Source organism: Natrix helvetica, assembly GCF_964273705.1.
Source record: "Natrix helvetica genome assembly, chromosome: 3".
In the NCBI taxonomy this organism is placed as follows: Eukaryota; Metazoa; Chordata; class Lepidosauria; order Squamata; family Natricidae; genus Natrix; species Natrix helvetica.
Genome location: NC_138549.1, coordinates 98915604 through 98937306, shown reverse-complemented (window position 1 = coordinate 98937306; position 21703 = coordinate 98915604). Strand labels below are relative to the sequence as shown.

Sequence of the window (21703 nt, the reverse complement as noted above, 5' to 3'; positions counted from 1 at the left end):
CTTTCTTTCAAAATGCCCGACATTATTTTTCAGAGCTGGCCTAGGTTAAGCGGAGCAACAGAAAGTTTGCACAACTTTAGTTTTATTTTTGTAACAGCACACGGTAGCACACAGACACCCCCTCCCCAATCTGATAGGTGAACCTGTATGTGTTACCTATTTTCATTTATTGTCCTGGGAAGTAGATGTGGATACATCCATGTAGCCAGAGGTCGTATTCAGCCAGTTCAGACCGGTTCACCCGAACCGGTAGCGGAAATTGTGGGTGAGCCTGCCCACCCACCCCAACTCTATGCTATTCCTATTTAGGCACGTTTTTGAGGCCGGGCGCATGCGTGGAAGGCCAGGCACATGTGTGGAAGGGGCACGTGCACCCTCAAAGCGGGTACACGCATGTGAAGTGGATGGGCGGGCTGCAAATTGGTGGTAATAAAATGTGAAACCCACTACTGCATGTACCCATCTTTGAGTTGAGGAAGCTGGAGAGAATCCTTACATTTGTGATTTAGCTCAGTGTTTGGGGTTCCGATGACACATTTAGCTCTAAAGTGACCCTTTGGGTGAACTAAATCATGACTGAACCTGGATTGAATAAGGCATGAAATCCTATTTTCTTCGCTACCATTTCAGTAGCGGGAGTGCACGCGCCCCCAATCTCGCTCGGCTCGCATGTGGCACTTCTGGGCATGCGCATGTGTGATATCAGCTTGGCCACCACTACCAGTTCGGTCAAACCGATGATGATGTCAGTGCTGCTACCACTGCCGGTTTGGCCGAAGTGGTGCGAGCTGGAAGAATACAAATTCTGGATTGAATATTGTTGTATTTACTAGCCAATATATCTTAGAAATCTTAGAAATAAGTACACAAAATTTGAAATTGTATGCATGCTTACATGAAAATAAACCCAGGTAGATCTCAGTAATTCTTCATTTTTTTAAAAAAACAACAACACCCTAATGAAGTCTAGTAATAGAGGTAAACTTTATTTTGTTTTCTAATACATGGGTGATATTTCACCTGGCTAATATACGCCTTTGAATTCCACCTTTTAGTTGAATATGGACATTTTATTATTACCATTGAGCACGGCTGACTCAGGAAGTCTGGGAGGAAGTCCACAGTTTGTAAAATTCCCATGGTTGCCCACCCCCAAGTTAGATTTATAAAGAGGCAGAACATTTGCTAGCAGAGTGAGAAGTGGGTCAAACCACGAAATATGTGCAAATGCAAACATGTCATGCAAATGCCACGAATTCTGTACTTGCGTCAGTGAGATTGCGATGGAAATTTGTGAGGACTACATTTGCATAATATAACTGCTCATGTGTGTCCATTTTGGTATCATGATTTGCTGTGCATGTCAATGTAAAGAGGCGTTTACACTCCTGCCATCCAAAGGTACTCTAAGGCTTGCTGAAATCTTCATTCAACTATAGTTGTTGGGATTTTTGAAGGTAACTAGGATAATTAAAGTAGTACAAACTTTATGTTCGTTGTATATGTACTTTTCTTAACTCAATATTCCAAGAAGGACCAAGACGTTTGTGGGAAGTCTCTCTATAGCTTATTTCTCAAGACTTATGAGTCTCTTTGGAGATATGCTGTTATTAATGGCATGCATGAAATTTATTCCTGGGCATTATACGTTCCCCTTTTGCATTCCCCAGGGTTCAGTAAACTGAAAGCAAAGTGGAAAACATTTTTGTTCATGTTACCCTCAATAAATGGGTTTAACCACAAAACAAATCTCATAATTCACCTCTTCAGTCCCAGTGGTTACAGGACAAATCCACTAGATTTAGCAGTAAGCCTTAAATATACCTGCACTGACAGGTGTACAAAAAGTTAGGGTTCTCTTATTCTTTACCTTTATAGGAGCTTCTTGTTGCTATGGTTTCAAAGATTTAATTGAAATCAATTTTGTTTTTGCTCACTCTGTATGGTTAATGCATTTGTTTCCACTCATGCTATTTACAGTGTGTTTGGAGCTTTCAAGTGAAATTCTGAGGGTGGGAAAGATGATAAAGAAAGGACAAAGTGACATGTACATGTATCTTTAAAAAATAAAAAAAATAAAAACTGATGTAAGAGCAATGAAGTCCTATAACTTTACTGTCAGAAAGGTGATCTCTAATAAAATCTTGCTAAATATAGAGACATTGGAAAATATGCAGGAAAAAAAGCAATCGTATTAGAAGCACTTTTTGAAATGAAAATGGACTAGGATATTAATGCAAGGAATGAGAATTTTATAAAAATTAAAAAGTATAAAGAATATAGCAGAAAGAAGTTGATTCTGTCTTTCTACTTTCCATCTCTCTTGCATGGTTACCTAGAGATATAGGGTAGAAATGTAGAAAATCAAAGTGGACAAAAGCAATTTATTTTCATGTAATGTTTTATTGTAGGATTCATAGATTTGAAATATAGAGGTGCTATTTAAGGTAAGATTAGTTGCTAATAATAGCCAGCAGCCTCATAGGCGAGAAGGAAAGTAGTAAACTGGCAATCAAGATCGAGGCCTCACCCCTTTCTAGTAGTGTATTGGTACTTCCATCTTGTTTATTTTGGCCCTCCTTGTAGATATCACTGAGAACAGCCTTACAAACATTATCAAAACATGTTCTGCATTGCTAGTCTCTAGCAGTGACAAAGTTATACAGTGTCCATTTCATTCAAACAACTAAATTCTTACCCTCTTTCCACCCAAAGAAAGCCCTTTCCCAAATATTGCCAATGAAAGCCCACATTTGCCTACATCATTATGCTATTGCCAAACCCAATATAGTATTTCATACCCCCATAGCCACACCCAAATTGTTAAGCTTACCGTCATGAAAAGTTGTCCATCATATTATTTAATCCTCTCTTATATAGCATTGGCACGCCCCAAAGTTAGGTGTCTATTGCTCCCATAATTTCTAGGCAGCATGGTCCAGTGGGATTTGGGATTCTAAATCTTTTCCTAGCGGCTCTATGATAGAGTGCTTCATGCACCTGCACCCCCCCCCACTTGGTGTCAGCACTGGTGAGCAGTTTTTTTTAGCTCAGCTGAAGCGCAGCAATCCGCTCTCCCTGTGAATCAGCGGATCTTAAAAAAAACAAGGGGATATAGGACAGGGAACAAAGTGGGCAGGAATTTTAAGTGGAATGATAGATTTCCTAGTGCTTGAGGCTATTACCAAACACATCTCCTGGATTTCAGTTGTTTTTGAGTGAGCTCATGTTGGGCAGGTGTGTGCATAACACTAATATTTTAATAATGTGATGAAATTAAAAATCAATTCTAATTTTGGCAGAATTGTTAACCCTTGGAGGGTTTCCTAATGTGCCAGGAGCCCCTCACCCATACAGTTTAATTGCTTTCAGTAGAGCCTCATAAAGTGACCCCACTTCATTGGTTACCGAAGTTTCTCAATATGTCAGGGAGATCCTATATACCTTTTGGGGACAATTCTTTTTTTGGGGGGGAAAGAACTATGTTAGAGGAAAAAGCAGTTACCTGGAATCAATGATAAAACTTGATCTTTTAAAAAATAATCTTTGTAAAAAGGCTTAACTACAACAAATGTCCAGTGGGTAATAGAGAACTACTGTATTTATCCAAGAGCAGGGGTCTGCAACCTTAAACACTCAAAGAGCCATCTGGACCCATTTCCCACAATAAAGAAAACACCAGAAGCCCAATACCTGAACGGTGTGGCCAACTCAACATCACTCCCTCCCACCCAGTCACATGATTCCCCCCTAGCCACACCTACCCAGCTAGTCATTAGGGTAGAAAACCAGTTGTTAAAAACACGTGGAACCACAAAGCCCTTTTGACATCTCTCTCCCCCCCTCTCTCTTTCTGTATCTCACTCTCCCCCTCTCTTTCTCTCTCCCCCTCTCTTTCTCTCTCCCCCTCTCTTTCTCTCTCTCCCTCTGTCTCTCTGTGTGACTCTCTCCCCCCTCTCTCTATGTCTCTCTCTCTCTGTGTATGTATATGTAAGGTGACCAACTGTCCTCCTTTAGGGAGGACAGTCCTTCTTTTGTAAGTTCTGTCCTCCCTCGAAAAGTGTCCTCCTACATGTCCTCCTTTTCGATATTTGAAGACTAATCTGTTGCGCGTTATGTGACGTATTTGTATTTGACATGACAATTCGTCAAGGCTCGGTATAGCGCAGCATAAGATGCGATTATGAGACGCATGCGCTCCACACGGGAGACCTTGAGAGAGAGCGCCGCGCGCAAGTGGCTTTGTTTACTTCTTACCGAAACACAACACGGCACATACGCACGCAGTAGACTCACGGCACATCAGCAATTGAATGACTCACAGTAATTATTTCTTTCTCAGTGAATATTCAATTATACAGAGGTAAGTACAATTCACGTTTTATTAATTCATTATCTATTTAATAATTTCCAAACACGTATAATTCCTCAAATCAAAGAAAGATGCCATTGTTTTCTGCAATATTTGCAGAGGAGAATTTTGTATTGCAGTAGGGGGCAATTCAATGGAAAAGTACTCATTTAAATAATAATTAACAGGCATGTAAGCATAATTACAATATAAAATGTTACAAATGTTTTTATTATGCATATATCATATTTTAGTGTATTATTGTTGCAATGAATAATTTTTTTTTTATTTACGATATTTTTTTCCAATTTATTTGTCCTCCTTTTCATTGTAAAAAAGTTGGTCACCTTAGTATATGTGTGTATATATATATATATATATATATATATATATATATATATATATATATATATATATATATATATATATATATATATATATATATCCCCCCCTCTCTCTATCTTCCCTCCTCCCCCTCTATGTCTCTTTTCCTCTCTCAGTCTTTCTCCCGCTTCTCTCTCCCCTTTCTGTGTCTCTCTCCTCCTCTCTCCTCCTCTAGGGCCCTCTCTGTGTGTCTCTCTTTCTATGTCTATCTCCCCTTCTATCCTCCCCCTCTCTCTGTATCTCTCTCTCTCTCTCTCTCTTTGGCCAGCTGTGGTTGCAAGAGGAGGAGGAGGGAGGAGGAGGGTCGCTCAAAGGGAAGCCTCCACTGTGGCTCACACTCGTTCTTCAGCCAGGCTGGATTTCCAAAAAGTTGCCAAGAAGAAAGAAAAGGAGTAGCAAAGAGCTCCAAGGAGAGCTCACCAGGTTGGCCCAACCTCAGCTTTCTAAGAGAGAGAGAAGAGACATACACACAGAGAGAGAATCAGAGATACACACATAGAGAGAGAAAGAGAGAGAGAGAGAGAGAGAGAGAGAGAGAAACACACAGAGAGAGAGAGAGAGAGAGAGAGAGAGAGAAACACACACAGAGAGAGAGAGAGAGAGAGAGAGAGAGAGAGAAACACACACAGAGAGAGATACAGAGAGGGGGGGAGACTCTGATGTGTGATTGTCATTGGTGATGTGTGATTGTCATTGGCGATATGTGATCGTCATTGGCGAGGGTGCTCCGGCTTTCTCAGAGCCTGACCCCCAAGGGTAAGTGTGCAAGGTTCAGTGGGGCCATCTCCCTTTTCCTGCTGCCCTGAGCTTCTTTACTCCTTCAGCAGAGTGGTGCCACCGCCAGCTTTCATTGAAAAGCATCCTCGAGGCGGTGAAATTCCCCCTGCAGCTGGGCAATGCGGGCCCATCTCTTTTTCATTGTCCCTTCCTCTCAGATCCCATTCGCACCCCGCCAGCCCTCTTTTTAGTGAAGCCAGCACTGGTCGCAGCTGGGTCGGGCCAGTATCTTGGGACAGACAGCAAGTTTTGTGTCTCCCCAAGTGACCAAAGCACACCAGCACCAACAAGGGCCGGAAGAAACTCCAGCAAGAATGAGGTGTCGGAGAATCAGCCCCAGCCACTTCTCCATCCCCACCATTGCCCTTACCTTCTCAGGCTAGGCAAGGAGTGACTGGGAGGGGAGGGGGAGGGGAGGGGCCAGCCAGTGGTGGGCTCACCCGACAGGGAGCCACAGCAAAGAGTCCAAAGAGCCGCATGTGGCTCCAAAGCTGCATGTGACAGACACCCGTCCGAGAGGAAGAAAACTCTGAATTTAAGGCAGTTGTCAAAAGTATTGTAAGTATAGACAAAGCTTGCGTGTGCTCCAACCTTGTCAATTTGGGACTGCCAACACCACATGAAACTAATGCAGGATATTCCTCCTGTTAAGTCTGTGTGTTTGTCTGGGAAAGAAAGATACTTGTATGTGTGTGTATATGCACATCAGCCCAAAAGCTGTGTACCCCCATCTGCATATAGCAACTATTCTGTCGCAGAAGCCATTTTCAAACCTAAGCACCCACGTACATACACTTGCATTTTCCTTTCTTTCTAGAAGAGTTTTTAAAACAACATGTCTCAAGAAGTGAAGCTCTACCAAGAAGGGAAAAGAAAGAGGGATACAAAAATTAGAATGAGGGGAAGAATAACTTGGCAGGGAAGAACAAACCTTGCTGAAGCATTAGAAAAATAGGCTAAATTTAATCAGGGAGAAGCTGTGCCTTTCCCATATTGAATTGTGGTGATTAGGCTTATCTTTAAAAGCATCCATGTTAGTGAGATCTGCCATTGTTCACATCTTCTATTTATTTGCTTCATTTCAGTATCTTCTTGGCAATCGCGAAGTAGGGTGGGAAGTTGTTTTGCAAGTAACTATTTGGGGCCTCTCGTCTCTACAATATTGCAGCTAACATATGCATCCAGTCAGAATGCAGTCTCCTTGGCTACCAAAGCCCTATCAAAACTAGAAGCTTGAATCTCGGCTAATGTTAAATATCTGTGTTCCGTCAACCTGGCCAATTAATAGGAAGGAGAGTAAACAGAATGTGTGATCAAGGACAAGGGAAGATCTGAAGTCAGAAACTTTTGAGGGACAGCATTCAAAAACAGCCATACATTTAAAACAGAAAAAGGGAGATATGTATGCAGTAAACATAGCTAGGAATTGAAAGTAATGAGGAAGGCAACATTCGTCAAATATCTGAACCATCAAACATAGATGGTGGCAGAGATGCCATTTTAGGTTTCAGTAGGAAGAGGTGAGTAAAACAGACAAAAGAGCAAGATTCACAATATATTGGAAATATTTGATTTAGGATATATTGAAGACAGGACTCAATATAAAGTGTATTTTAAATTGATTTTACTGCCAAATTGTGTGCATTTCAGAGTGACTATGGATAGACATTCCTGAAAAATGTGATATGAAAATGGGCCCACACTTTATTATATGGTAGTCTTTTGGGTTTGAAGCAGTGGTGGGTTCCGGATCCCATCGCAACTGGCACACTGCGCATGGGGCTGGGTGTCCTAGTTGGGCACATGCGCTGCACATGCATGTGCATGCCACCGCCCTGCGAAACCCAACTGCTCGGCGGAGGTCACGCAGGTGCCGCACGCTATGTGCGTGTGTGCAATTGGAAGGCGAGTGAGTGAGCCAAACGAACCACCATACCGGTATGGTGGCCGCTGCTCCCGGCTACTACTGGTATGGCCATACCGGGCTGTACCACCCCGAACACACCACTGGTTTGAAGAAGATACATTATTATGCAGTTCCTCTGTGGACATGGGGTGGCTCTACAGTCTCAGTCTGGAAGTGTAGAATCTAGCACAATGGGGGCGCTGAATGCCCATTGTTGTAATAACAGTGGGTGTTATTCTGTGATGCCGCTCATGGTTTCCTATCAGTTTGTGGTAATGTCTGTCTTCAAAGCTGGTGGAGGCTTCATAGCACAGAGCTTCCCAGTGGGTTTTGTCAGCAGCTGCAGCTTCTAGTTCCCCTGGGTGGATGACACAGTGGCATAAGGTTTCTCCATCAGGATTTTTGGTGCTTCCATGGTTGACTCTGAGATCTCTTTCCAGACTCCAGTACACTCTAGCACAACTGGCAAAGCATATGGCAGTCATCCATTCTGATGATGTTTTGATCATCAGAGTAACAGTGTATGAGAGTTCATGACCTCGCAGAGACATAGTAACAAGGTCAGCCAATGAATGGACAAAGCAACTAAGTCAGCCAATGAGGGCTGTTTGGAAACTGAAACAGTATGTGCTGGAGATAGCGAGGAGCCTGGGCGTGTCTTAGTTTAACTTCTGTACTAAATCTCTGAGTCTGTGCTAAGCTGAAAAACTACTGTCTTTTTCGGAATATAAGATGCAACTTTTCCCCCCAAAAAAGAGGGTGAAAATTTGGGTGTGTCTTATACACCGAATGTAGCCCCATCCACTCCCACCAGAGGCCAAAAATGTGAGGCATGGAGGCAGCGATGGTCTGTGGCAATCCCTGCAGCCTGGAACAGCTGATTGGGGTATTCCAGCAGTCCAATCCACCCGCCAATCAGGCTGTAATAACTTCTGAAGCTGATGCAGCAGCAAACACATTCAGAAAGCACACACAAATTATTATTATTCAAAATAATAATAACAATAACATTAATAATAATAATAATAATAATAATAATAATAATAATAATAATAATAATAATAATAATAATAATAATAATAATATACAATACCAAAAGCAGGTTTTCCAAGGTAGCAGTAAATACAAGCAAAACATAAGCAGTTTCACTTTCAGTTCTCAGCTAAGCCAGGCTCCTTCCTGTCTCCTTGTTGTTCACAGGGCAAATACTTTTTCAGAGTCCAAATAGTCCTCATTGGCTGACTTAGTTGCTATGCCTATTCATTGGCTGACCTCGTTACCATGTGTTTCAAGTCAGGAAGCTAGCCAGCTGAATACAATGGATGCTGGTAGGCAGAGGCAGAATTTTTCTTATTATTATTTTCCTCCCCAAAAGCTAAGGTGCATCTTATTCTCCAGAGCATCTTATACTCTGAAAAATATGGTAGTCTGCTGCTCTGAACTGAAACTCAAACGGTTCTCTCCTCGGCTTGTGTTTGCTTGCATTTGCTACCACTTTGGAAGACCCAGCATGGGTACTGTATATATGCCCTATGTGTTATTATGTATATAAAGAGGGTTATTGAATCCTGCTGAATCAGATACCTGTGTATGCTTTCTGGATATGATTGCTGCTGCAAACTCTGACACAGGGAGTGAATGCTGGTGGACCCCGCATGGTCCAGGTCCTCCAGGTTGGAGACCTGGCCTTGCCAACCAATGCTGAAAATAATGCAGAGAGCACACATGTGAAATTTCTCCAGTTGTTTCATGTGTCTTTGGTTCAGTATCCAGGAGTCACATTCATATAGAAGAACAGGGGTGACTACAGCCCTGTAGACTTTCAGCTTTGTGGAGATCAGGATATTGCAGGGATTTATTTTACTGTTCAGCTAAGTAATTGTATCTGAATATATGACAATAAAACATCCGAGAAGAAATAAATGCAAATAGAATTGAAGGGCTAGTTCATTCCTTGAATTCCATTGATGTAGGTGCATTAATTCTGGGTAACCCTAAACTCTCACAGCTTATCCATCTTATGAATATGTTATGCTGCTGTTTGCATGTTTTGGTGGTGTGCAGGTAACGAAAAGACTGGTCCTTTTCCCTCACTTGCAAATGTTTGAAATATTCCGAGAGTTTGAATCTTGTCCTGACTGATATACTGATCTATTGCAGATTTAGTTTTGACATGGATATTTCCTCCTTCTCCACACAATCGAGATTTTGATATTCTCTCACAGTGGAGAACATAATGCACTGAAAGACATCTAGGAGGCAAGTGCACAATACTCAATAAGAGCTCTTGCTAGCATCTGCCAATGCAATCAAGTCATTCCAGAGCTAAAAAATCTTTCTGCGCGTATTGGAGAAGGTCCCATCATTACAAACCAGAGTCCTTCTGAAGGCTGTTCTCCCCAGGGTGGTAGCTGTAATGATTTTAAAGATTACCTTGTCACGAAGAGGTAACATCCATGCAAAACCATCATAGTTCTTTTATTACAAAGAGGAGTGGGTGGGGGAAAATACCAGGAATGTGTGATGAGAGTCTGTGAAATTAAGTCAAGTTTTCAAAGAGAATTTAGCCTTTTGAAAATAGCTCTAAATAGCCTTCTCCTTAAAAAGCTTTTATAGGTGTTGGCAGTAGTCTGCTCACAGCTGGATTCTACCCATTTTTTTCTTGCACTCATTTATGCCATTGTAAATTAGGAGTGGCTCATTTTAGCTGAGTGGAGCTTAACTGAGAGGATAATCAGGTCTTCTGATTTTATTGAAATGTTATCACTGAGTTCAGTCCCCAAATGTCAGCATCTTCATTCCTTCTAGGTAATGCTGTCACATAATTAATAAGACTGTTACAGATGATCTTCCACTAATTAGGCAATATACTTGTTCTACTTACTAATTAAAGAATTACTCTGACATTTGGACTTCCTAAGCTGTCAACTTTTCATGTATGTGTATGGGTGGGTATATACAGTCAGAAAAACACAATGTTTTACGTGTTTTTTTTTGTATATGTCTTTTCCAGCAATAACTATTAGCAAGATCCTAAGGGCTACTTGATTTAAAAAAAGGATACTTAGACAGAATACAGTATATCAGAGCATGACATAATCTCTTGCACAGATTATTTCTATATTTCTCTATGTCTAATCAAACATACATAAAATATTTTTTCTCTACAGTCACAATATTCTCTTGTATGAAGATGGCCATGCTGTTGTTGCTGATTTTGGAGGTAAAAAAAATGGATTAAAAAAAATCACAGTGCATTTTTTCATGCTCTGTAAAAAAAACAAGATGACATAATGACTTTGCATGGGTGGATGGAATTTTGAGTACATGTCACAGGTCACTTATAAATAATTGGCTTTGGTGAGTCATCAGTTGAGCAGCAGGAGATATTTTGCAGACGCACTTATGTACCTCCAGTCCAGTCTGGTTACAGGACAGGTTGGTACAAACGGTATTTCTGAAAAAGCGAGGTCTGTAAAATTTCTTTGTCCTCTGATTGGCTCATGATTGCAAAGATGCAATATTTCCATCTAGCAACTCTTAATTGTAGGTGTTTGTGTAAAAGAGACCCCTGCTTAAAGTAAAAAGCCTTTAAACATGCAAAAATAAAGAAAAAACCTGTACAGGATTTTCTGCATTAGAAGTTGCCATGTACAGCATTGTTAAGGAATTGAAACACCTATTTTTTTTATTCTTTGGAAGCATGCTGAAGCCTTTGTTGCTGAAATTCAAATAAAAATGTGTTTTTATAACATTATTGTTATGCATCACGAAACCGATCACCTGGATACTCAGCTATGGTATTACTGCATTTCTGTTTTGTTTCCATATAGTTACCTACTTACTTACCCTTTTCCCACTTCCTAAGTGATATTGATTTAAATAATCTCCTCCCTTTTTTTTTTTGCTTTAATTTTTAATCTTAGAATCAAGATTTTTGCAGTCTCTGGATGAGGACAATATGACAAAGCAACCTGGGGTTTGCCTTTTTCCTCTTTAACATTTTCGTGTGTGTGTGTGTGTGTGTGTGTGTGTGTTCTATATATAGTACACATACTGTATATACCATGTATTAGTCCAAGTTACAGTATATTAATAGTGTGTTCCATTGTTTCTTGTCCACATTAATTTTTGGTAGACAGCTCGAGAGCAACAAAGATTATTGAGCAAAAAATGTTCTTTCTGCTTTGCATGCAACAATGGGTTTTGTCTGAGTCAGTGAATACCCTAATACTAGCTTATATTAGCAACTTCAGTTCAGAATCAAATGGTAACTCTTGGTGGACTAGCTTCCCGCCCACTCCTGCTTATATTGTAATTGTTTTATCCTTTCTAAGCTTTCATGAAGAACTCTTATGAGACAAAAGTTGAGTTTTACACTGCGAATTCTCACAGAGAGCTTGCAAATTTGGTGCCATTCTGAGAAGGTCCCTTTTCTCAAATTGTCTTTGCAAAATAGAATCGGAAATTATTGCCCGACAGGGAAGATCTGAGTTGTAGTTGGTGGAACCCCACAAATTAACCTTAATGAAGAGGTCCCTAAGCATGTTAATACCTTATGGGTATTATTTCCAAATTTGTCTAGCCCAATTCACTAAGCCAGAACTCTTTAAAAATTTCCCCATTTCTATCACTATATAAATATCTTATTAGGGCTTCCTTCAAATCCGAAGAATTATGATCTTTGCCATTACAGATAGTCCTCACTTAATGATCCTAATTGGACTGGGGCTTTGATCATTAAGTGATGCCTGTCATTAGGCAAAACATCACACAGCACTGTTTAGTGACGGCAGTTTCCAGATTGCGATCATTTGGCCAGATTTGCAACCCTGGCATCATTAGACAAGGACTTCGTGCTTCTCCTGACCTGCCTTGCTCATCTCCCCCTCATGTATCTCTCTCAATCTCTGCTGTTTTGACTGCCGTGCCCTCTGCCACCCTCACCAACCACAGCTGACAGTCCATCTGTCCCCCAAAAAAGCACAGATGAGCAGGAGTTAGGTGGGTGGTAAGAGTTGAAGGGCAAGCTATGGTCATAAATGTGGAAGACTACCCAAAATTTTTATTCCATAAACATTGGACACTGCAACAACTATAACTTCAAGGATCTATCTGGGGTAACTATCATTCATGCAGCATTGTTGTAACTTCAAATAATTGCTAAATTAACGGTCGTGAAACACGAACCACTTTTACTCATTGTAAATGGGGCTGCTGACTCCATCCTCAATTGCAAAGAATCACATCAGAGAATTATTCAAAGTACTAAGCTGCTCAGCAGCACAGTCACCATTTCCAAGGCCTGAAAAGGGACAAAGAAACCTGAAACTGGCCGTGAACCTTCAGTAAGCTGCACATACGAGAAGAGAGACCATAGAATCCAATCATTGATAAATTCAGTACTTATTAGTGCACAACATTTGTCACAGAATACATCTTATTGCTCTGTACCCAGACATATTGCAAAACGGATTTCAGGCAGTCTTCAGTGAAATTGTATTTCAGAGTGGAAACATGTACGATGAAAATTGTCCTGGTATTTTGCAGGCCATGAATCTCAAAATGTAATCTATAATGCTTTCGCTGCATGTTAATATGGAAACAACCCAATTGCTATTCTTTCCTTTCATTCATGGAATTATTTCGCTAGCCTAGTGCCAGAAAACAAACAGAAATAAAATAGAGACGAGATGGGCTCCCTTGTGAAGAAACATAACATACAGTTATTGCATTATTGATGTTGTCTTGATATATAGAATCTGCGCTGGATGGCCCCTGAAGTATTCACACAGTGTACACGATACACCATAAAAGCTGATGTTTTCAGCTATGCCTTGTGTCTCTGGGAACTGTTAACAGGAGAAATCCCATTTGCTCACCTGAAGCCAGGTAAGATTCTGAGCCAGTTTAACATCAAGCTTGTTGCACAATAAAGCAATGCTCTGCATGTGAATAATTTCAACTTGGTTTTAGAGGAATACTTGTCTATTTATTTGTTCTGTTTAATATTATGAGGCTTTTTAGAGACAAGGTATTGCAATCAAGCTACAGTTCTCATTGAAACCAGGATCTCATTTTTTTTAAAGAAACATACAAGCAACTGAATAGCTGATAATAACATTTAGCCCTTAGGTACTTCCTCCAAACTAGTTCAGGATTACTAGAATTTTAATATTCTTTTACTACAGGGATTGTTGCCTAAAAGATAATAATATGTTGATGAAAAAGTACCAGAAAGCAGAAAAGTAGCCACATCACAGCCAGGTGCATGTGCTAGGGAACTTTCATAGCTAAAACTGTGAATTAAATGAATTAATCCAGCCTCAATTAATGCATTTTAGAGTTGTGTGGTTTCAAAGGGACTCTGGAAATCTTCTAGCTGACTCTTCAGCTCAGGATTTATATCTGGATGCATAACATTTGCCAATTCAAGAAGATATTTGAAGTTTCTTTTCAAGATTTGGGGGTGGAAGGAAGATGATCAGTGACCTCGTTTGGATTTGGTGGAATCTAATTCTTTCTTAAAAAGAGAGATGAAAGGAAACCATGTGCATTTCACTAACTTCATTTGGATCCAAATTCTGGCTGCTGCTACCAAATACAACCTAAACCAAAGCGGTTTCTGAAGAAGTCAATTTACTATAGTAACCACAGAAGATCCATACTGGAAATAGATTCTATGATTTATACTTTTCAAGAAGTATAACAAAGAAGGATGAGGCAGAAAAAAGTCCATCTCTGTGGAAAACAACAGGGTCTTCTCTTTCCTTCTTCCCAGCTGCCTCTTCCTAGAAGGGGACAACTTGCTGTGGCCAACTTGCCATGATCAACATGCCACAACGAACTTACTGCAGCCAACTCACCATGCCACAACTCACTCACTGCAGGACAAGTCGTCACGGTCAACTTTCTGCAGGATAATTTAACAATTCTATTTAATTAGTTAAAATAAATTAATTTTAATTTTTGCCATTCACATTTCATTCTGTACCTCCCTTTTCATCTTTTCTTTAATGATTCTATTCCACTAGTATAAGATGCACCTTTTTCCCTCAAAAAAGAGGGTGAAAATCTGGGTGCGTCTTATACACTGAACACAGCATTTTTGGCCTACTGAAACCCCCACCCCCTTTGCAAAAATGGGCGTGCAGAGGGTTTAGGAGGCTTGCAAAGTGCTCTTGGGGACTGGGGAAGGCAAGAATGAACAATAAATGGGCCGTTTGCTCATTCCCAGCCCTCAGGACCATTCTACAAGCCTCCCAAACCCTCTGCATTCCCCCTTTTTTTGCAAAAAACGGCCCATTTTTGTGAAAAATGCACCGTTTTTTGCTCGTTTCCCTCCCCAGCCCCCAGCAGCACTCTACAAGCCTCCCAAAGCTCTGCATGCCCCCCCTTTTTTTGCAAAAAAAATGAGGCATGCAGAGGGTTTGGGAGGCATGCAGAGTGAAAAACCTTTTTTTTAAAAAAAAATCTCTTCAAAATCATGGTGCGTCTTATTATCCGGTGCGTCTTATAGTCTGAAAAATACAGTATTTAGATATATATTTTAGTGTAACTCTTGTCCCACAGAGAGTTGTCCTTCAGTGAGTTGGCCACAGCGAGTTGGCCATGGCAAATTATCATAGACTCGCGTCTCCCTACTGACTTTTTCCAGATTTTTCCTTATTGCTGTTAACAACCAAATGCTTTCACAGTGCTAACAGCCTTCTAAACACTAACCAGCTTACTGAAGGATTTCCCTGGATCTTCCTGTTTTAACATGTATCTGTTGTTTCTCACTAATTAGCTTCGCTTGTCTTGTACAAAAGCTCTCCATTCCATTTCTCCATTGCTGAGATTTTCAGCATCATTATTCCTCCAATGCATTTAAAACTACATATTTATTGAACTTCTGTTCTTATATTTTGTTGGTGAGAACTGAAGAAGATTCCTTTATTACCCTTCCTTCTGAGAACTTATTAAGTCCTGTTTTACATCTTCTGACTTTCATGGAATTATTATTGTTTCCTTAGTCAATTCTTGATTTTTTTTCTCATTCTCTTTTTTCCTTTTTCAGCAAAACAAATCATATCTTTTAATTGATGGGCTTCCTGGCATTAATTTGTTAAATCTATTCATGAGGAATGAGGTTTTGATGTAGAGTATGGAAGGCCATCGAAGTAGCTTTGCAACTAAGTTCACTTTTCTAAATGAATTTTTACTAAATGTTAACAGAATAAAAACAATATGAATTTAAAGAAAAGGAAATATAAAAGTAAACTAAAAGAAAAGTAATAAACAAGAACGAAAAGAAAGAGGACAAGAAAGAAAAAAATATATTAAAAAGTGGCTTCCAATTTTCTTTATAGCATTTATATATATATTTATATCTTATCCTCCCTAAAGATAAAGGTGTGTTTTCATATTTTAGCATTTCTAATAATCAAATCCTCCCCCCTTTTTTTTCCCCCCAATCTTAAAACTAGTTTTTTTTTCGTCTGTTATATTTGGTCTTCCATTTGTTTCTCTCTTTTTTGGTTAACAACTTTATTTTTTGACTATTAATTTTAAAACCAGCTAGCATACCAAAATCTTTTTATTTTTCCATTAAAGAATTCAGGGAATTCTTCAGAATTATCACCATACCATCAGCACATGTCCTTCCTTTCACTCTACATTCCAGCAATTCTCTCATCCTACCTTATAATTTTAATCAATACTTCAAGAGCTGGAATGAACAAAAGCATTCTTGCTTTGCCCCTTTTTGGATCTCACAAGGTTTTCTTAATTCTCCATGCTACTAGGTTTGTGTGTTTCTTGAAATTAAGTTAGTACATACTGTCATTCAGATTCTGCCACAAAATATACATAAACTTCTTTCTTCCCCATTTTCATCTAACTGTCAATGCCTAAGGCGTTTCCATGACTACTATCAACTTGAGAAGGGGGAGGGGAATGCCATGCATACTTTTGGCCAGAGTATAAGTCTCATATTTCTATACTGGGATGTGAATGCACATGTCCAGAACCCTTCCATAACGTCCTGTTGGAGAATGTGATTGATGACCTCAGCCATAGGGGAGGGGGCACAGGGGTAAAGGTCAGACACCATTAAGTGTGATTTAGTTTCAGCTACACAGAAGTCCGTGCCAAGATGTTAGTCCTAATAAATGAATGGGTTTTTTTGAACCTTGTCTCGGTACTCGTAAATTAATTAGGGCAACTCTTGGAAACTTCACAGATAGCTGTAATTAAATCACACTTAATGGCCTCTGACCTTTACCCCTGCACCATTAATAAACGAGGTGTTACATGAGCACCCCTACAAGGGGGTCTTCGTCTACCTAGATAGAATAGAATAGAATAGAATATTTATTTCTAAGCCGCACCCTCTCCCGAAGGACTCGGGGCGGCGTACAATAAAACAAATAAAATACAAAATACAAATACAAATCTGGACACGACATGCATATAACAAGGACGTATAAGACATATACAAGGAGGAGGTAGGCTGATAGCTAAAAAACAATTAAAAAGTCACAATATTTAAAAAAACCCAATAAATAAATTCAATTGAATTACACTAATAAAAACCCATCAGGAGTGATATAGTTAGATCATGGTTGAGCCAGGCCAGCTACTTGGAATAGGTGGGTCTTGAGCTTAACTCGGAAGGAACGGAGGTCAGACGTAGTCCTAATATCTGGAGGGAGGTCATTCCACAGGGCTGGGCCCACCACAGAGAAGGCTCTACTCCTAGGCGCCGCCCCTCGACACTGTCTGGTGGACGGAACCTGGAGGAGTCCCTCTCTGTGCGAGCGAATTGGTCGCAGGGATGTATGGGGCAGAATACGATCCCGCAAGTAACTAGGTCCTGAGCCATGGAGCGCTTTAAAGATAGTTATCAAAACCTTGAAACGCACCCGATAGACCACAGGAAGCCAGTGCAGCTAGCGCAGGAAAGGTGTCACATGGGAGTACCTAGTACTCCCCATAATTACCCGCGCGGCTGCGTTCTGGACCAGCTGTAGCCTCCGGGTGCATTTCAAGGGAAGCCCCATGTAGAGAGCGTTACAGTAGTCCAGGCGAGACGTCACCAGGGCATGAGTGACTGTGCGTAAGGCGTCCCGGTCCAGTAGGGGGCGCAATTGGCGCACCAGGCGAACCTGGTGGAACGCCCCCCTTGCCACGGCTGTCACATGGTCATCCATGGACAGCCGGGCATCCAGGAGGACGCCCAAATTGCGCGCCCACTCCACGGGGGCAAGTTGAACGCCCCCGATGGCCAAGGATGGAATTAATTGGCTGAACCGGGGAGCCGGTACCCACAGCCACTCCGTCTTGGAGGGGTTGAGTTTGAGTCGGTTGTCATCCATCCAGACCCGTACGGCCTCCACACACCGGGACATCACTTCGACGGCCTCGTTGGGGTGGTTCGGGGTGGAAATGTACAGCTGAGTATCATCAGTGTACAGATGATATCCCACCCCAAAACCACGGATGATCTCACCCAGCGGCTTCATATATGTGTTGAACAGGAGTGGCGAGAGGACCGACCCCTGTGGCACCCCACACGTAAGGGGGCTTAGGGTCGACCTCTGCCCCCCTGCCAACACACGTTGCGTCCGACCGGAAAGGTAGGAGCCGAACCACCGCAAAACGGTGCCCCGGACCCCCAGCCCCTCCAGTCGGCGTAACAGGATACCATGGTCGATGGTATCAAAAGCCGCCGAGAGGTCTAATAGGACCAGGATAGAGGAACAACCCCTATCTCTGGCCCTCCAGAGATCATCTACCAACGCGACCAAGGCCGTCTCCGTGCTGTGCCCGGGACGGAAGCCGGACTGGCGCGGACCTAGATAATCATCTTCCTCCAGATGCCGTGGAAACTGATAAGCCACCACACTCTCTACAACCTTCGCCAAGAAGGGAAGGTTGGAGACAGGACGATAATTGGCCAGCTCCATAGGGTCCAGGGAAGGCTTCTTGAGCAAGGGTCTCACCACCGCCTCTTTCAAAGAGGCCGGGAGAGACCCCTCACTCAGCGAAGTGTTCACTAGGCCCAGGAGCCAGTCACGTGTAACCTCCCAGGATGCCAGTACAAGCCAGGAGGGGCACGGGTCCAATAAACATGTGGTGGGTCGCAGTCATCCACGCACTCTGTCCAAATCCTCGATGGCAACCGAGTCAAACTCCTCCCAGATCGAAGTCTCAAGACTCGCCACGGACGTCTCCATAGGACCACTGACAGGGACCCAATCCTTCCGAATTTGAGCGATTTTATCCTGCAGGTATTTCCCAAACTCCTCTGCCCTACCCTGTAAAGGGGCCTCCCGCGGCCTCTGAAACAAGAGGGAGCGGGACACCCGAAACAGGGCGGCAGGGCGGTTCTCTGCGGATGCAATAAGAGCGGCCCAATATTGACGTTTGGCCGCTCTCAGTGCCACAAGGTACGTCCTTAAATGGGCTCATTCCTGTGTTCGGTCAAATTCGGAATGGGAGGATCTCCAATGACTCTCTAGGCATCTCTTGCGGCGTTTCATCACCCTTAGCTCCTCGGTAAACCAAGGGGCCAGGGTGGATCGTTGCCGCCAGAGAGGCCACAAAGGTGCCACCCGGTTCAAGGCCCCAGTAGTCACATTATTCCACGCGACCACCAGGTCCTCTACCCGGGGGCGGGTCAGGGTTGCAGGAGGTGGCCCAAGCTCCGTCTGGAACCTATCTGGTTCCATCAGGCGCCTGGGGCGGAACCATCTAGTGTTTTCAGGTTCCGCCTCCCCGCAGCGGGGGGTAGCACCAGGGAAGTCGAGTCGGAGGAGTGAGTGATCTGACCATGACAGGGGAGTGATGGTTAAGTCCCCTCCTCCCAGATCACTCAACCACTGGCCAGAAACAAAAACAAGGTCCAGGGTGTATCCTCCCTCGTGTGTCGGGCCCTGAATCAATTGAGTCAGGTCCATGGCTGTCATGGAAGCCATGAACTCCCGAACCCCCTCGGATGCTTCTCCCACCGATGGCAGGTTAAAATCCCCCATCACTAAGAGTTTGGGGGTCTCAACCGCCACCGATGCGATCAGCTCGAGGAGTTCAGGCAGGGCCGCTGATGTATAGCGAGGAGCCAGGTATACTATCAGCAGGCCCAACTGTCTCCCAGGGCCCCATTTCACAACAAGGGATTCACACCCGGACGTCTATGGCACAGTGGACTCCCTTGGCTCTAAATCCTCCCGGATAATCGCTGCTACCCCACCACCCCTTCCCTGGGCCCGGGGCTGGTGAAATGCTAGGTAGCCTGGTGGGCACATTTCCACGAGGGGTAAACCTCCCTCGTGGCCCAACCAGGTCTCCATTATTCCCGCGAGGTCCGGCTCCCCCTCCAAAATTAGATCGTAGATGAGGGGGGCCTTATTAACGACGGACCTCGCATTGCATAGCAACAGCCTCAGGCCCTGGGTCTGCAGCTCCTGACCACCTAGAACGCGGGGGTTGGTATGAGCGACCGGGTGTAACCAGCACCCACGGTCTCCCAACCAACTATGACTTCTTAATCTGTCCTCGTATCTGCCCCTCCCTACGACCGTTGAAATCAGCGAGCCCTGTAGAGGAACGATATCATCCCCCTCCTCCTCCCTTCCGCTCCTTCTGCTCGCGACCACACCTGAAGACCTGGCTCTCTCATCGCTCCTGACCTGACCCACCCACCCCCCAACCCCTAAACCCCTACCCCTAAAAGTTTTTAAAAAACAATTAACTAAAAACCCCCTAAGTCTCCGCTTCCTCCACCTCTCGGGATTAATAAATCCATCATCAAGGTGGGCCCTAGAAAGGGCGGAGGGCCACACCTGCGAGAGGGGGGACTCCCGCAGTAGGATCAGGTCTGCCCTTAAATACATAGAATGTTAAAAAATTCGTCAGGGGCCTAGGATAGTGCTGAGGATATTCCGGGCAAGATGCCATAATCCAGCGTAATTAGGAAAGCAGAGCTCCAGTGTGAAAGAGAATAGTCCAATCCTAGATGGAGGGGTGGTGGTGATGGTGGTAGACTGGTCGAATAACAGTCGAAATGTGGGGGCTCATGGATGGTAAATGGTGGATGGGGAGGGCCAGATGGTTAGTCAGGCAATAAGTCATAGAAGATAGGGAGGAATCCTTCGGGGCACACGCAGATAGTAAACAGGAGCAGTTGTTGATAGATAGTCAGCAGGGGGGGTAGGTGGGTACAATCAGGGAGGCAGCTGGCAGGAGGTAGAAAAAACTCCTCTGCCAAGCCTGATGTTAGGGGCCTCCTGGAAGTCCCAACAAGCCCCCCCCCCCCTGATCTCTGAGCAGCCTCCTGAGTCGAAGGTCAATAAGATGGTCAATTAGATGGTCAATTAGATGGTGAGCGGGGGGGCAGCTAGTCAATAGGTAGAAAGCAGGGTGATAAATAGGTGTTAGGCAGGGGGCAGATGGTTAGTGGTGGTCAGCAGGGGGCAGATGGTCAAAAACAAGGTAGGCGGCCAGCAGGAGATAGATGGTTCTCCTGCCAGCACCCTGGCAGCCCTGGTATTGAAGTCCCTTGTTAGCCACAACAAGCCCCCTGCTTTCTATCTTGTCTCCAGCGCTGAGAGCAACCCTCCTCCTCCCAAGCCTCCAGCGCTGAGACGCCTCTGCCATCATTCGTCCCCTCTCTTCTGCTCCCCCTCCGCTCCTCTCGGCTCCTACCGCAGGCCATCAACCAGGGCTCAGCCTTTCCTGCGCGCTCCCAGGCCGCCGCTCCAGCTCCAGGGGCCATTTTCCGCCGGCCTCCAACGTCGCCACCAGCCTCCGGCGCTTCGGGGCTTCGGCTGGCCTCCAGAGCTCCCAGCTCCAGGCTCCCGGTCTCTCCCGTCCTCTCCAAGACGCCGCCAGCGCCAGCGTCAGTGCCGGCAGCAGCCTGCAAGCCCCGATCTCACCAGCTCCCAGCACGCTCCGTGTCACGATGTTAAAAAGTTTGCTAAGCCTGAACTGCCTAAACTGACATTCAAGAGTTAAACTAAGAAAGCTTTATTGCGCAGGTCATAAAACAAAAAAAGGTTCTTATCTGAAAGTGATTTATTGCGCACGCGTTACACATTCCAAATTCCTCTCTTCTTTGTTCGGCAGCCAACTTTGGCAAACGTAGCTTTCATTATCAAAATGTAACCAATTAGTTATTTTCTGTTTCATTTACTTTTATTATTTTATTATTAAAGTTTGTTTATTAATTAGAATACTTTTAAAGACTTATTTTTCTCAATATCTCAAAAGATATGCGGAAGGGAATCAGCCACGGTCCATTGATC

General features: G+C 43.3%; 1 protein-coding gene across 1 annotated transcript in view; it reads left to right on the top strand.

Moving 5' to 3' along the window:
- The window catches only part of LOC309389177 (serine/threonine-protein kinase TNNI3K), a 239013-nt gene that overhangs the window by 140122 nt on the left and 77188 nt on the right, over positions 1-21703 (top strand). The window contains exons 18-20 of the mRNA XM_081947217.1: positions 10589-10641; positions 11345-11397; positions 13178-13310. Of these exons, the coding sequence (XP_081803343.1) occupies positions 10589-10641; positions 11345-11397; positions 13178-13310 (239 nt within the window). The remainder of the gene's footprint in view (positions 1-10588; positions 10642-11344; positions 11398-13177; positions 13311-21703) is intronic.